Genomic DNA, 15,377 nt, shown 5'->3' with positions numbered 1-15,377 from the left:
AGGCTTTTTTCGGTAAATATTTGCCAACATTATTGCGAGGATCCGTGGCACAGTGGTTAGCGCTATAAAGCCGGCAAATTGACTCCCTGCCACGGCTGGCATCAGTGGCGGGTGATGATGTTTTTAAATGCCACCAAGCTGCACTGTCCACCGTGGTGAAGTATGGTCAAACAACAAAACCCTTCCACGAGTCGGCCTTCTCCCACAGTGGATTGACAAGGTATACAGTTTGTTGTTGCTTTATGATCCGAGGCGCAGGGGGGTGGGGTGATGGCAGGACGGCAATGGAGGTGAACTGCTCCCAGCAGCAGCTGCTGGTCAAGGCGCTGGCCCGGACCGTTGCGGGCGGACGGGCCCTGCTGGGTGGTGCTCGGGCGGAGAGTGAAGAAGACGGTAGGAGGAGGAGGATCTCTGTGTGTCTCGGGTCGCCCAGGCGGACAGTCGAGAGCTGAGACGCCGGGTTCCAGGTCCTCTTTGCCGCGTGACCACGATGATCCATCCGGTCCCGTCACTCGCCACCCCCCTCGGCCTAGTGGCCCCGCCTGTGCTGCTCCCCTCTCCAAGGCAGGGGTCTAGGCGAGCACGCTGGGTTATCGGTCCTAAAAAACCCCAATAACTTACGGTCTACTTTGAACTTTGAATTAACGTTAATTGTGCTTTTGCTGTGAAAGTGCATGAAGTATTTCGGCCCATGAGCGATTGTATTTAGAGGGATATCCGCAAATGGAATGTTACAAGACCAAACACGGAATTGTGGCCTCGAGACCGTTTGTGGCACAATTGAGGTATTGTAGTTTAAAAACAAAAATCAACTTGAATTATTTTACTGTCATAGCTTCATTCCACAATGTTATTTTTGTTACTCAAATGAGTGTAATGCAATGTGTAAACATTACCACGAGGGAGGCGAAAGTCGGATGGACGTTCCAGCCTTGGTGTTCGGCTGAACGGGGGGGTGGGGGGGTCGCTTTGTGTTTTAATCAGCGGCGCAGAGGGGGGGGGGCCTGGATGGCCTCGGGGCTCATCGTCGTGGTCGCGTCAGAGACGCCGACTTGCTGGGTTCGGGCCCTGGTTCCACCGGTCAGCCGGTGGTCACAGTCCGGTCACGACTGCACACACATTTCCAGGACCTAACATTAGTTTCATGACCACCCTCTCTGCACGTGGCAGGGCATATGGACAATGTACCAGCGAGTGTGAATCCGGGGCTCGAGAGGTCACGCCATAACTCGGTGTTGCCATCTCACATGTTCAGCTGTTCTCATGCGTAGCTGCCACTGGATGTTGGTGCAGCACAATAATACACTGGCACATTTCTTACAAGCTCGAGGTGTGTTTAAGGACCTTACTTAAATCGGCCTGCCAGGTGTTTGCGTTTGTTTTATTTGTAACCAAGTCGGAACGCATTGAGATTGGGTAAAACAAAACCGTGTACATGACACCTCAACGTGGTTTGGACCCTGAGCCAGAAAAAAGCATTGCTTATAAATAATGGGATGTATGTATGTAGAACTTCTTTCGCACCGTACGTCGCCAATCGGAGGTAATGGGTGTGACCCTGACGCAATGCTGCTACAATCTACATCTCAAAGAGCACTTCCCTGAACAGCAGGACTCGTGGTTGTTCCCAGCAGGTGAGCTGCAGGAGTTTGTGCTGCAGAAAATCACTCGTCTGGGTGCGATGATCCGAGAGTATGCACAGCTCATGTCCAGGTGAGCTCATTGGAAATTATACAGTACAAATGTTGTTCGATAGAACACTTTACATGTGTGCATTTAAATATGGCGTTGGTTAATCTCGAAATCTATAATATTTAATTTTCTGTGGATATTTTGTCATAATTGTGCCAAAGCGTGTTGGTGAGCAGCCGTGCTGACCTCGAGGAGCTGTGGAGGCTCCACTGGGGGTGAGTGCCGCCTCTTCAAGGCCCCTGTGCCCGCAGGGGATCTCTGTGGGTCACCTGATTAATTCTCAATCCCACAAAGTCCTTCACATGCTCATGGCTGTTGCTTTCGTGGGGCTCCCTCACCTCTTCAGAGCTCCTCTTTCCCTCTGTGTTCTCCTCTACTCGCTTGGGGTTCTTCTTGCACATTGAGATATTTGTGGGACTCCCTTTCGGCAGATGACATTGTGAATTTATTCACGTAGCAAATCAACAGTTGAAAGTGACGAGCGATTAACAGCTGCTTTACAAGATTGCAAGCTGTAATTCGGAGAATAAATAGGAAAGTATTAGCTTCCAGAGTTTAGTCGTAGGGTACAAAAGATGAGACCATATGCTTTGTCGAGCAGGCCAGTAAGAAAACATTTGTCAAAGTGCGATAAAGATGGATAAAGAGCACAAGTAGATCGACAGACATGCACAGTGATGTGAGATACTTAACGAGAACACTGACCTTTGAGGTACGATTATAAGCAGCAAAGGAAGGCAACAGTGAAGATGGTATATAAAGGCAAGAGAGGCAGACATGGTTACATATTCAATAATACAGCTTTTGATTTGATTCTGTTGAGATGTTTTAATCCTTTGACACACCATCTCACATGTGGGAGCAGTAGAGAGTGAGGAGCTGCCGCATGGAGTGGGGCCAGTGTCTCTACAACTATTTTTTAACCTACTCTTGGAAGGAGGACTGAGAAGGGCAACACTTCTTCTGATGGTGTACAATATTTGTCTTTGTACAGGAAATCCGATGTGCGTGATGCAGTGGAGGAACTCCTGCAGCTCGAGGTGGTAGCTCCACTCTGGTGACAATCACATGGTTACACAGCACCTGCCTCTTGTGTCACTGCTGTGGCACTGTCAGGAGCTTCAGTTTTTAATGTATTTTTATATTTCGGTAGGAGCCCGGTACAAAGCATGCACCGTGATGTGAAAGCTGTGCTCCTGGATTGAGAGGAGGGAGGAGATTGTGCTCGCTGCTGCCACACCGAGTGGGGACCGAGAGCGGGTGTTTCAACTTTTATGTGGGGAGGGGTCAAGTGAGGGAAGAAGAACTGAAGTTATGGAGTAGAGGGAGGAGCGGGAGGAGAAGGAGAGGGAGGGAGGGGAAGCTTTACTTAAAAAAAAATTCTGTAATGGGGTGTATGCCCTACAACTGAAGTATATTTGACTGAAATTCCAGTATTAAGAAAATAGTTTTTGGTAGTTTGACAGCAATAAACTTTGAATTGTCTCGCATAAATCTAATTTACCATTTATCATTAGCAGTCTCGTTACTGATTATTCAACAAGAATGGAATAATCTTCGTAAAATCAAAGTTCTTGCTTCCTCAAATCTGCTGTTTTGGTGGCCTGAGCCAACAGCAGAAATTCCACTTTTCCATGACAATGGCTGGTATAATATACATATAAAACCATTGCTGACATCCCACAAATTGGCATGTATTTCATCAACTCTGAAAGGGTAAAAAGCTGAATCAGTACTCTACTGGTATTTCATTCAAGTCAAGTACTCTGACCATAGCCCTATCTGGCTGAATACCACTATACACTCAGGGTATATTGACTAATCTCTCCACCCTACCCATGCCTCGCAGTACAGTCAGTTTTCACAATTGATGATTGTAGCGGCCTCTAGTGGCTGAATGATTCACGTGAAACCATTACAGATGTAAAACATGTATTGTTACATGCAATAAATGTGTGTTCTGTGAAGTACAAAAATACATATGCATCGATTATTTGTGACATTCCTACTATATAATCTAGTGTGTCTACTGTATAGTGTTTAGTTGTACTACATCGGCTTTCAGATGTGATTGCGGGTTGTACCACATGTTGTTTGGCATGATGTCCAAAGTTTCGCTTCTCGTGCTGAACAACAGGATGTGGAGCATGTTGAACTACATGCGGTACAGCCTGAAAACAAATCAGAGAATTAATAAACATACATACAATTTACCTTGTCATACTGTGAGCTACGGTTACTGCACACGTTGCTGGTCCCAAGGCCGATTAGATAAACGTAGGTGACTCGTCTGTATGCGTCTCTCCTGTATTGTCAAGCATTTATTTTTCCCCTGCAAGTGTGTGTGACACCATAGCCTCCCCCACTCTTTCTGCGCCCACTCCTGTGCCTGACAGGAGGAGTGGAGCTCATTTCTGAAGGGCATGGATGAGCGCCTTGACAACGAGGTGACAGCACCAGGAGTGGCAGAGCCAGCAGTGCAGCTCCCGCTAGAGCTGGAGCTCACGGATGCGTGCTGTGGACGGTGAGCCCACTCGTATGTGTGCGCGTACGAGTGGTGGTCGCTTCTGCCCCCACCGAAGATGAACATCAATGGAGAGATGCAGGCAAGGCCGATGAGTCAGATACCTTCTATGACCTGTCACAGGTGTTAGTTAAAGTGGCCCCTCGGCATAGTCATATTGTTCTGTAACTTTAATGCCTGAGTGAGTCATGACGCTGGCACCTGGGCTGGAGTGATTGGAAGGCATGGGCCAGATCAGCTCAATAACAAGGGTCGGAAGTTGCTCAACTTCTGTGCGGCCCATGGGCTTGTAATTATCAACACGCTTTTTCGGCATCGGCGCATCCACACAACATCATGAATGCACGCTGGGTCCAAGCAAGAACATCTGTTGGACTATATAGTGATGGAACAGTGGATCCGGCCCCATGCCCTTGACACCAGGACCTATGGTGGAGCTGATCTGACCACTGATCATCGGCCTTTCATCTGTAAGATGTGCCTGCCATTCTTACACTCTGGTGGTGGGTGTCCATCTAGGACCCTATTCAAACCCATAGTGACCTAGTCTCAACTAGCTAATGAAAGTTGTGAGAATTTCATCATCACTTGCAGCTGGGGTTTAGCATTGTCCCCCCCCTCCTCCTGATACTGGGGGGAAATAGGTGAAGTTGAGGATTGTGGCTCATGCAGTTGCAATGGCTGCTTTGGGTACATGGTTCAAACCTGCCCAGAGACCCTGGCTGATGGAGGAGGTGTTCAAGATGGCTGAGATAAAGCGACAGGCCCATTTCCACTGCCTATAGCATCTCACATCGGATCGGAGAATGAGGAGGCTTACCGCAGCCTTTGCTCGGAGGTTCGGAGAGCCGTGCGGCGCTGCAAGGATGAGTGGTGGTCATGGGTTGCTGAGGAGATGTAGTCTGCCTTCGTAGCTCGCGATCAAATTATTTAATTCCATCAAAAAAGTAACTTGCAGTGCCACACCTATCTCTATCCTCAGGGGAAAAAAGGTGATGTGATTTCCGACCTCAGGAACAGGTTTGCAGATTTGCTGTGCATTTACACTGGCCTTCCTACGATCCATTCTGGGTTTAACCAGGCTGTATTGTGTGAGGAGCCCACCAATTCTCGAAAGATCTGGACACAGTCCAATCGGTGAGCTCCAGCAGGCAAGGCTGCGTTGGATGGGTTATGTTGCCCCACATGCCACCGCATGCCCAAACAGCTTTTGTTCAGCCGGATAGAGGGGGCTAAATGGGCGCGGCACGGGCTAGAGAAGAGATGGAGTGATGTGGTACAGGAGGACGTAGAGCTGAGTGGACTTGCCGATGACTGGTCCCAGCGGTGTCAAGATCAGCCTCTGTGGAGGAGGCTCGTTAAGGACGCGACTGGGCAGTTGGAGGCAGTCGCCCTCCAAAAACAACGGAGGGCGGAGGAGTGACGCTCACAACAACGAGCAGAGTGCAGGCCGGTTAAAACAACAAGTTGGCACAGTAGAGGGCACAGGTGGTGCATCGGCCATTCATTGCAGTCACGCAACCCATGGCACCTGGGTCTATCCCGTGACCTCCTGCCAGTGGGCGTTTGACACTTCACGTGGCCTTAGAGTGCACATAGCCTGGCACAAGTCCCAAGGTGATGTCACCGCCACTTCGTGGAGAATGGCGGTTGTTGCACGAGTATGGGGAGTGTTCATATCATTGTTAGCAGTCTGTACTACAAACTCGACGATCTGTGTTCGGTTCTCGGCCATGGCCAAAACCTGTGGAGAATGTCTGAACTGGTCCTGGCCTTTCATAGATTGACTCAGACTTAAATTACGACCCGGGCCTGGTTCTGACCACACCACCACCTCATGCACTGTGCTCCGTAATAGGTGTTCACTAACAGCACTTTCCCCAGCAGTCTGTGGAGGCAATGAAAAGGATTATTGATTTTGTATGTGTGTTTTTGCCTTATGGTTGTTTGCAGACAGGTTTCTCTCGCAGAGGTGCTGGGTGAGGACTCTTCACCCGTGCTGCTCGTGCTGCTTCGTCATCTCGCCTGACTGCCCTGACGCGATCATGTCGCCCGGCTCCTCACTCACCAGGTCTCCGCACCTAACACACAACACCTTATCAATATCCCTCAGCCCAATGCCAGGTATTTAGCTAATACTTCATCCTTTCCTATTCGTTAGCATCATTTTCCATTCACTGCATGGATCCCTTCCCTTCAAGTCATCAGGCAGCATTTAGTTTTTTTTCCCTTTTGGCCACATACCCAACATGATTCTTTGGAGAACGTCCTTCATGAAGCCTAAGTCACCAATTCTGACTTCCCAAGATTGTGCTAATTATTCTTCTTTCCTCTTGAAACTCCTCTATAGCTTCCTCATTTATCTTTGCAGTCAGTTGATTTACTCCATTCGTTACCATACCCACATATTGAGACTTCCCATTATTCTTTGTTCTTGTTAGTCCACATTTCTGTCGCATACAACACTGCAATTCTATACTAAGGTGTGAACGAGTCTCTTCTGTTACTTCACAAATCACACTGCTTGTATCATTTATGCTGGAGGATTCCGATGAGCTATAAAACTTTTTTCACAGATGTGCAGTAGGGGCGGGTCAGAAAGTTACAACAACAAAGAATACAAAAACACGAAAGAAGTGCAAAATATAGGAAGGGTAAGAAAATCACTAAAACATATTTTAGCAGGTAAAACCCACTGAGCTATTAGCTTCTTTTACAGAAGCTTCCTTGCCACAAATGATAGCTCAACGAAGTGGCTTATCACATGGACATTTATAGCAGCCAAATAATCTAAACGAATGCTTCTAAATGTGGAGGGAAAAACCAGAGGACCCGGAGAAAAAATCTGTGCGACCATGGGGAGAACATGCAAACTCCAAATATACAGCAGGTGTCAGGATTGGGATCGAAGCCACGATCTCCTGCATAGCAGGCGAGGAAGATGACATCACGCCACCGTGGTGCCCCTTAAATGAATAATAAAAATAAAGCATATAAGTTGAAATTGCATAAGTACATCAATTCCCAAGCTTGGGAAAGGCAGTAAAACAACAGCAAAAACAGTCCCAGACCACACCAAAACAAGACACAGGCCCTGAATAAAATTGTACCTTAAACTGGAACTACTAATACATGGGTTAGGATCAAAGTTGCAAATCACATTTTTAAATGTAGCTACATCCAGCACTAATCTGCTTCAGAATATTTTTGAAGGAGTATTTATGATATTAAGGGAAGAAACCAGGTTGTTCAAAAACGTTGGTGCTGCAACTGCAAAGGCTTTGTCACATATTTCAGTTCTCGTTCTTGGGATAGTTAAAGGGTAATTAGATGGACGTCTTAGGTTTATTGAGTTTGACAATGGGTTCATAAATTAGCTAAGCATAGCGCAGATTTACTAATAAGGATTTTATGGATAAACAGGGCCATAGAGCGTAGTCCTGCTTTGCACTGCATGACAATGATGGTGCATGTAATGATTCAGCAATTAAAATGTATCCTGATACACATTGTATGTGCAAGAATTGATCATTTTTTATGTATTCATTTAAATGTCGGCCAATGGTGTAAACAGGAATGAGTGGTGGTGCAGTGATTACCGCACTGCATTTCAAAACCTTCAACCTAAGTTTGATTCTTGGTCACGGCTTATATCAGTGGCGAGTACTATCTGAACCAGTCCTGGGCCTCCATACTGACCACCGTGGTTAAGTATGGTCAAACAACAACACCCATGAAAAAAAAACCGCATGGGTGAAGCCTCATCCAGCGATGGGTAAACAAAGTGCTGTGAATGCTTATTTAATTTGTTATAACTATTGACGAAAAACAACAACTGTACAGATAAGACAGATAGCACAACAGGAACCACACAGATGACATACAGTGCAAACAAAAAGAAAAATCGAATGATTCTTTAACCTAATTGTTACCCTGAATGAGTAAACATCACATTGTGATGGAAATTAATCATATGCCTATTTATAACACCACACACCAACATGTACAACACTTCCCTGCACCCTGGCTCACCACACTGCATTGTGCCATACCATTTGTATTGCATCCTCAACACTGCAGCACACTGCATTGAGAAACACAGCACTGGCATAGAACTTGCTACATTTCCCTGGTGTGTTTCTTGATCTTACCAAGCTCTATGTTCCTGTCTGTGTGATCTCAGCTGTCTTTGTCTTTCTCTATCTCCCTGTGCTTACTGCCTGCCTGGCTGATTGCCTGTCTCTGGTCCTTACTGCCGTGTGTAGGGAGACTTGGCCGCGCGGGTGGTGTTGGTGTCGTTCAGTAGCTGCAGCAGAGCTAAGGCCTGGTTGAATGAGACGGGAGCTACTTTTCCCATGCTGCTCGACCCCAACAGACGAGTGAGTAATGTACCGCAATCCGCTGCAGCACCCAATCAAGCCCTGCTCCCTGCTGCAAATTAATATCACTGATTGCTGTGCTAAAACATTACTCCATCCTGCAGGAAAAACATCACTCAGTGCATCACTTCGAGACTACCAAGACACTACTCCATGGATATTGTTATTTGAGGTCAACAAAGCCCTTCAACACCTCTGACCTAGATAAAATGAGGACCACTTCATGGGAAAGCAGTAGCAGTTGTCATCTGGATGGAGTGGCCCCTGCCACAAATGGAGATGAGCACGAACGAGCTCATTTAAGCAGGGACACACAATGATTTTTTGTTACAGTAGAAGCTGGATATTAGCACGTATATATAAGCAACACAACTTTGAATTTCATTGCTGGGGGAAGGCGGAGGGCAACTTTGGAGCCATGCATACTACGGGTATGAGCACACCTAGGCTTCCTGCGAAGGGGTGTGGTTATTACCAAAATTCTGTTTCACAATTTTATTCCTGGTGCATTGTCGGTTGAGCAGTGCGACCCCGTGTACATGAGAATGGACCCTGAAAGGCTTTTCATAGAATAAAAAAATCACTATGTGCTCTTGACGCTCGAACCACCCAGTCACCTTGCATTTACATTTTAAAGTGTATTTAAGATTAACTGTATGGAGAATGGTACAACAAACCAAGTATTGTTTGGAAACAGAAGCAAGTCATCGTTTATATACCCTGCCTGTGGTGGTCTTGTTATGGTTCCTGCAGCTGTTTGCAGTGCTGGGCCTGCGTGTCTCGGTGTCAAGGGTGTGGTCTGTGGCAACGCTAATCTACTACGCTGAGCAGATCGTGGCTGGGCGCAGTCTTCTCCAAACTGCAGAAGGCCCTCCGGAAGACCTGAATCAGGTTTTTGACAGCTATACACACTTGAGCACACATATACAGCCCAGCCAGAGTAGAGAATTTTAGTCCACATTGGCAGCAGAGGAGCAGGAGCGTCCTTTTATATAAACACCTGCATGATCTTAAGTGACTGTAGCAGTGCCCTCATGTCCTGTTTCTCCCTTTCTGCACGTTTCCAAGCTCGGGGGCGATTTCCTGGTGGGGGAAGGCGGTCGGGTTCTGTGGAGTCATCCTAGCCATAGCCCGATGGACCGCCCCAGGCTACAAGACATCCAGGAAGCACTGCACGCTCGCTAACATCTATGCATTTCAGAGTGGCCAACACCACACCCGGCCGCCTTTGTCTCCCCAGTGGCGATGTTTATACGCCGCACCAGGTACTTATTTAAGGCTGAGTCGATCTAGGGAAGGTCCAGGACCAGTTCATATTCAATTTTCGTTACCAATATATTTTACTTTTCTATCCGACAGGAAACGAAGATTTATACGTTTTGGCAGAATTAACTTTTTCAGGAAATATTGAGCCTTGCCTGGTAAAATCAAAATATTTTAATAGTTTATAGAATGTCAAAAGTGGCATTGGCTCGAGTGCATGTAGTCTTGATCAGAACATCGCCCCTCGTACTGTCAAGGCAAACGTGGCAGTTTCCATTAGAAGGCTGCACTGGCTGCCTTGCTCTCTAAGAGCCCCCAAGTGAAATATTGAGAAGCCGAGTTTGTAAATAAAGAGCTTGGTTAAAGAGTAGCTTGCAAGTGTTGAGTTTGCATCCCAATTCTACTGTTTACTCTATGCATCTACGTGTATTTGTGGATGTGTGTGGCCATGGGTCTGTGTGTGTCAGAGCCTCAATGTGTGCTATGCTTTATGTACGTGTGTGTGTAACTGCGTGTGTGTATGTGGTATTGGGGAGGGGAGTGTAGAGGTTAGCATACTGCACTACAAACCCAGCAACACGAGTTTGATTCCCGCTCACGGCCAACACCAGTGACGATTATCTGAACCTGGCCTGGGCCTCCCCTAAGTCGACTCAGCCTCAAATGAGTATCTCGTGCGGAGTGTAAACTTCGTCACTCAGGAGATAAAGGCAGCCGGGCGTGGTGCTGGCCACCCACCCCCACGTGTACCGTGCTAGTTTTGATAGGTGCTCGCTCACGGCACTTGCCCCACAAGTCTGTTAAGACTATAGGGGGATTTTTGTTTTTGTGTCACAGTATGTCTCTCTTTGTCACTGTATGTTTCACATGTGTGTGTGTGTGGCCTTCCCTAGGTCGATTCACCCTTAAATTAGTACTTGGTGTGGTGTGTAAACATCAGCGCTGGAAAGACAAAGGCGGCCGGGCGTGGTGTTGGCTACCCTCCCCTCCTTCCTCTGTGTGCCGTGCCAGCCTTCATAGGTGCTTGCTAGTAGGCCTTACCCCAACAACCTGTTCAGGATATACGGGAGGAACCCTTGTCTTTGTGTGTGTATATGAGTGTCTGTGTGAGTGTCCGTGTGTGTTCCACTGTTACTGGTAATGCAGTGGGGAGTGGAGACTGGGAGTACAGCAGTTCGCATGCTGCGCTACAAACCCGCCTACCAGGTGACCGGGCGTGATGCTGGGCACCCACTCCCCCGAGTGTGCCGTTATCTGTCTTCATAGGTGCTCGCGAACAGCACTTGCTCCTTCAATTTGTTAATGCTATACGGGGAATCTTTGTCCACTGTGACCATTTTCATGTATGTGTGTATCTGTGTGTCTCACCGTGTGTCACTCTGTCCCTGTGTGTGCATGTCTGCGTGTGTGTCATGTGATACTACTCTTTGTGTACGTTTGTCGCAGTTTGCATGTGTATGTTTGTCTCCATTTCTGCACACCACAATCCATACTATCTGGTTCAATCTCCGGTCATGATGCGCAACGTGAGCTAGGTATAGCCATGAACCTGACATTGACTTCACCTAGGTCAACTCAGCCGAAAATACAAGTTCTGTACATCACCACTGCGAATTAACAAAGGCGGCCAATTTATACAAATGCCACTAATCTCCACCAACCCACCTCGCGCTCTCTTCTCTCTGTCTCATCTGCCTCTCTCAGACATAGGCGCTTGCACAACACTCGATAGCACACACATGTATGCAGCATCACATAGCATTACTCATGTACACATGCACATACTCATCCACAGAAGCACACAGCAACCTTCTCTCTACCAGAATTGCGACCATAATGACGGTATTGCCATAAAGCGACCTGATTGCAGGCGAGTGGCATCATCTTGATTCCTCTAGGAGGTCGCATCAGGTAATGAGAGGCAGTGCTCGGTGCTTCCGGGACCTGTATGATTCATAGGACCTTGGGAGTGGGTGATTGTGAGAATAATCAAACATTTCATAGTAGTGTAATAATGCCGACACGCATTGCTACTTGGAGCCTTTTATTAGACACAGCACCAACACTTGGCCGGGGCTTTTTTCTTGCTGCTTGAAGCTTGTACTCTCCCCAAACATCACCTCCTCCTGTACTCTCCCCTTTTATACATTTCGAGCCCCTCTCTTGAAGCTTCGCTCGCCCCGCTCCTTTCGGCCAATCCTCGTCCTCCTCCACCAACGGTTGTCACCCGTCGCCTCAACCCTCAACCCTCGCTTCCTGCCTTTCACGTTTTAAACCCTCCAATCCCTTTGAACCTTGCCTTCCGACCAATCACTTCGGAGTCCTCTCTGCACTAATAGGAGGCCTTGGCCTACTTCTTGACTCTCCGTCTGCCTGTACGCTTGCCTCAGGGGAGTGGTCTGTTGCCTCGGTCATTACACCACTGCCCTTTAAAAATAAAACGAGCCGTCCCGGCTAACACCAGGGAGGAATGGCCTACCTAACAGACCACGGGGAGCCAGGGGAATTTCACCCATTAGAACTTGATGGCACAATTTAAGTTTTCCCTGTGTCCAACTTTGTGGCAATAAATAATACATGAAAAATAACAATGTGTGGTGTGTGTCTTTGCCACGCAGATTTTGCATCTCCCACAATTAATAATAGACCAACAATAAGATTTGGGAATGAGGTTCAATAGACTGCTGCTCCGTCCAGGACAGTATCAGTGCTGTCGTGCACATCTTGCACGGGTCCTCGTTGCCAGACCGCATTCTCTGCAGGGTCCCGCGGCGTGCTGTCCGGGATCACTCTCAGTTCTGTGGGCGGGACAGGATCATGTACAGGTGATATGGGTGCTGCTGACAGGTGCAGCGGCTTGTCGGACACCTCAGTTGCATGGGTGATGATAAAGATACGGCTTTAGGCACGACGGGTGAACATACCAACGGCGACGTCCCGACTGTATACGTACACATTGCAGCCGCTTTATCTGGACTATTTTGACTGGGCCCTGCCATGGCTGATGTAACTTAGGAGAGGTACGTAATGGGACCTGCGGGCAATGTAGCCATGCCTTGTCGCCAACCGCCCATGGAGGTGTGTGATCCTGTTGCATTTTATTTTGCTCTTTAGCGGCCTGGGCTTCCGAGGTGTTCGCCAATGCCGCTGTCCGCACTTCGTGCAGGCGGTCAAGCATGACCTGTAAGGACGCCGGCCGATTTGACATGCCCTGTGGGAGTCTTACCCAGCTGCGTTTCTATGGAAGGTGCAGGTTCCCTGCCGTACAAGAGGTAGAAGGGACTAAACCCCGTGCAGGCATGTGGGGCCAGCCTATATGCTGCCAAGACCCCCAAAATATAGAGATCCCAGTCGGTTTGTGTTGTATCTACAACTTGGCATAGCATTGCTGCTAAGGTTCTTTTTAGCTCTTCGACCGTACCATGTGTTTGAGGGTAGTACGGGGAAGTGCATACCTTTTGTGTGCCCAGTGCCTCGCATACCTCTCTTAGGAGTTGTAACGAAAAATGTTATTCCTGGTCGGTGAGGAGCTGCTCTGGAGGGCCTTTGTCTATCACATATCCGTGAAGGAATGCATCACTAATTGATGCTCCTGTCTGGTCAGGCAGCAGCCAGGCCATCGGCAACCTTGCGAGATATTCAACCCCCAGCAGGAGAAATGTATTCCCTCTTGGTGAGCATGGAAAAGTCCAGAGAATATCGACAGCAACCAATTCATTGATTAGAGTCAACAATGGGCTGTCAGGGAGGCTGTGACCTTTGTGCTGGTGGTTTCTGGCACGTACACTCCGTGCAACCCGCGACCAAGTCATTAACATTAGCGGACATATGCAGCCAATAATAATTGTGTTGCAGGGTCAGTAGAGTCTTTCGGCATCTCAGGTGCAGCAGCTTATTTGCGTGAACCTCTCATGTCAATCTGCCTCGCACAAATGTGGGTACCACCAGACATCGCCGGTGAGCGATCCCATCCCACCACGTCAACAACCCTTCATGCAACATAAACTTAGACCGCATTTGGGAGGTTGGCGCGGATAGTTCTGTCTTCACCCGGCAACGCAAGGGAAGCAGGCTGGCATCGTCGGCCTGCAGCTGTCCCCATTCTGAATAAGTCAGACTCAAAGCGTAGTCCCTGCATGGTTCTTTTTCTGGTAGCTCAGCGGGCTGACCTGCTGCTATCGTCGCCGGCGTTTTCGGGACGGTAAGCTTACATCGGCCAGCACCTGATATGCACACACACGGATTCTCTTGAGGCAGCCTTGAGAATGCGTAGGCATTTCTGTGCTTTAGGCCCTTACGATATATAATCTGATATGAGTACTCCTGCAATTTCTCTAGCCAGCGCACCCGCTGGCCCGATGGCTGCTCTATGCGCAAGGGGTACTGGAGGGCGACATAATCTGTGTGGACTGTTCATTTCGTGCTGTACAGGTAAGGCCTGTATATTTGTACAAAGTACACCATTTTCAATCATCGGTGAGTTACACAGTAACGCTGCTCTACCGGCGATAGAATGTGACTACCATATGCAATGACCACTTCAACCCTGCCCTTCACTTGAGAGAGGACAGCCCCAATCCCCAGATCACTGGTGTCCGTGTCTGGGATGAAGGGCAGGGAGAGGTCCGAGTTTGCTAGTGGTGAAGCATCTGTGAGCCGATTTCACAGCGTGACGAAGGCAGTTTCCACCTCTACCCCCTAGTGAAACTTTTTTTGGGCTGTCAACGCGTGCAGGGGCTTTGCGATTGTGCCAACATTTTTTAACAAACCGTCGATAGTAAGAAGTGAAGCTAAAACAACTGCATACATCGCCCACGGATTTGGGGCAATTATCCAACTCGCTCACCACGTGACCCAAATATCGCACCGGCATTTGCATAAAATTACATTTAGCTGTTTTAGTTTTAAGTTGGCTGGGCATACCTTGGACAACACCGCGCAATCGCTGCAGCTGTTCATAGAACAAGCAACCGAAAACAATTACATCATCATATGTTGCCCCGCTAAAACCAGTTCCATTAGCCTTTGGAATGTGGCCAGAGCGGTTTGAAGACCCATCGGGAGGCAATTAAATTGGTATAGGCCTTGCGGTGTACGGAATACTGTTTTGGGCTTCGAGGCCTTGTCCAAGGGCAGTTACCAAAATCCTGAGTAAGTCCAATGTGTAAAAATGTTGCCCCTGACAATGTGTTTAATGAGTCATCAATGTGCAGGAGTGGATATGCATCAGCCAATGTAACCTTATTTAGACAGTGGATATCAACACAACTTTCGGCTGGCTTTTTTTTTTAAGTACCACAGGAGCCCCCCAAGGGCTGGTGGATGGAGAAATTATGTCCGCTGCAAACATCCACAGCCTGTTGCACATGTCGTTTCTCTGCGGAGCTCATGCGATACGAATTTAGCCAAATAGGGTTGCGAATTTATTGTATCAATGTGGTGCGTTGCCAAGGACGTGAGTCCTATGTCATACTTCCACCTGCTGAATACATTGGAGAATTGCAGAAGAAATTCTCTTC

General features: G+C 47.9%; 1 protein-coding gene across 5 annotated transcripts; it reads left to right on the top strand.

Moving 5' to 3' along the window:
• Nucleotides 1-107: 107 nt before the first annotated feature.
• LOC144933375 (uncharacterized) lies at nt 108-12,510 on the top strand. Of its 5 annotated transcripts, none has more exons than XR_013637017.1 (9): nt 108-393; nt 1,635-1,713; nt 1,854-1,907; nt 2,687-2,732; nt 4,089-4,216; nt 6,170-6,287; nt 8,482-8,595; nt 9,349-9,486; nt 9,664-12,507. XR_013637017.1 is itself a non-coding variant. In XM_078858076.1 (7 exons), exons 1-6 carry the CDS (start codon nt 243-245, stop codon nt 6,243-6,245), a joined length of 534 nt encoding a protein of 177 aa, XP_078714202.1. In that variant the 5' UTR covers nt 108-242; the 3' UTR covers nt 6,246-6,287; nt 8,482-8,654. The 5 variants fall into 5 exon arrangements, 1 of the variants encoding a protein (XP_078714202.1); XR_013637018.1 differs by having other exon boundaries at nt 11,005-12,505; XR_013637020.1 differs by having other exon boundaries at nt 125-220; nt 9,664-12,508.
• Nucleotides 12,511-15,377: the final 2,867 nt, after the last annotated feature.

The sequence above is a fragment of the Lampetra fluviatilis genome, chromosome 7, assembly GCF_964198595.1.
Source record: "Lampetra fluviatilis chromosome 7, kcLamFluv1.1, whole genome shotgun sequence".
Lineage (NCBI taxonomy): Eukaryota > Metazoa > Chordata > Hyperoartia > Petromyzontiformes > Petromyzontidae > Lampetra > Lampetra fluviatilis.
This window is presented reverse-complemented; position numbering and strand designations above follow the sequence as displayed.

Excerpts from the sequence above, each read along its gene's own strand:
- LOC144933375 (XM_078858076.1), top strand. The coding sequence starts at position 243 with ATGATCCGAGGCGCAGGGGGGTGGGGTGATGGCAGGACGGCAATGGAG. Across the intron at positions 394-1,634 it reads GGCGGAGAGTGAAGAAGACG|GTGAGCTGCAGGAGTTTGTG; the intron begins GTAGGAGGAGGA and ends TGTTCCCAGCAG. Across the intron at positions 1,714-1,853 it reads TATGCACAGCTCATGTCCAG|CGTGTTGGTGAGCAGCCGTG; the intron begins GTGAGCTCATTG and ends ATTGTGCCAAAG.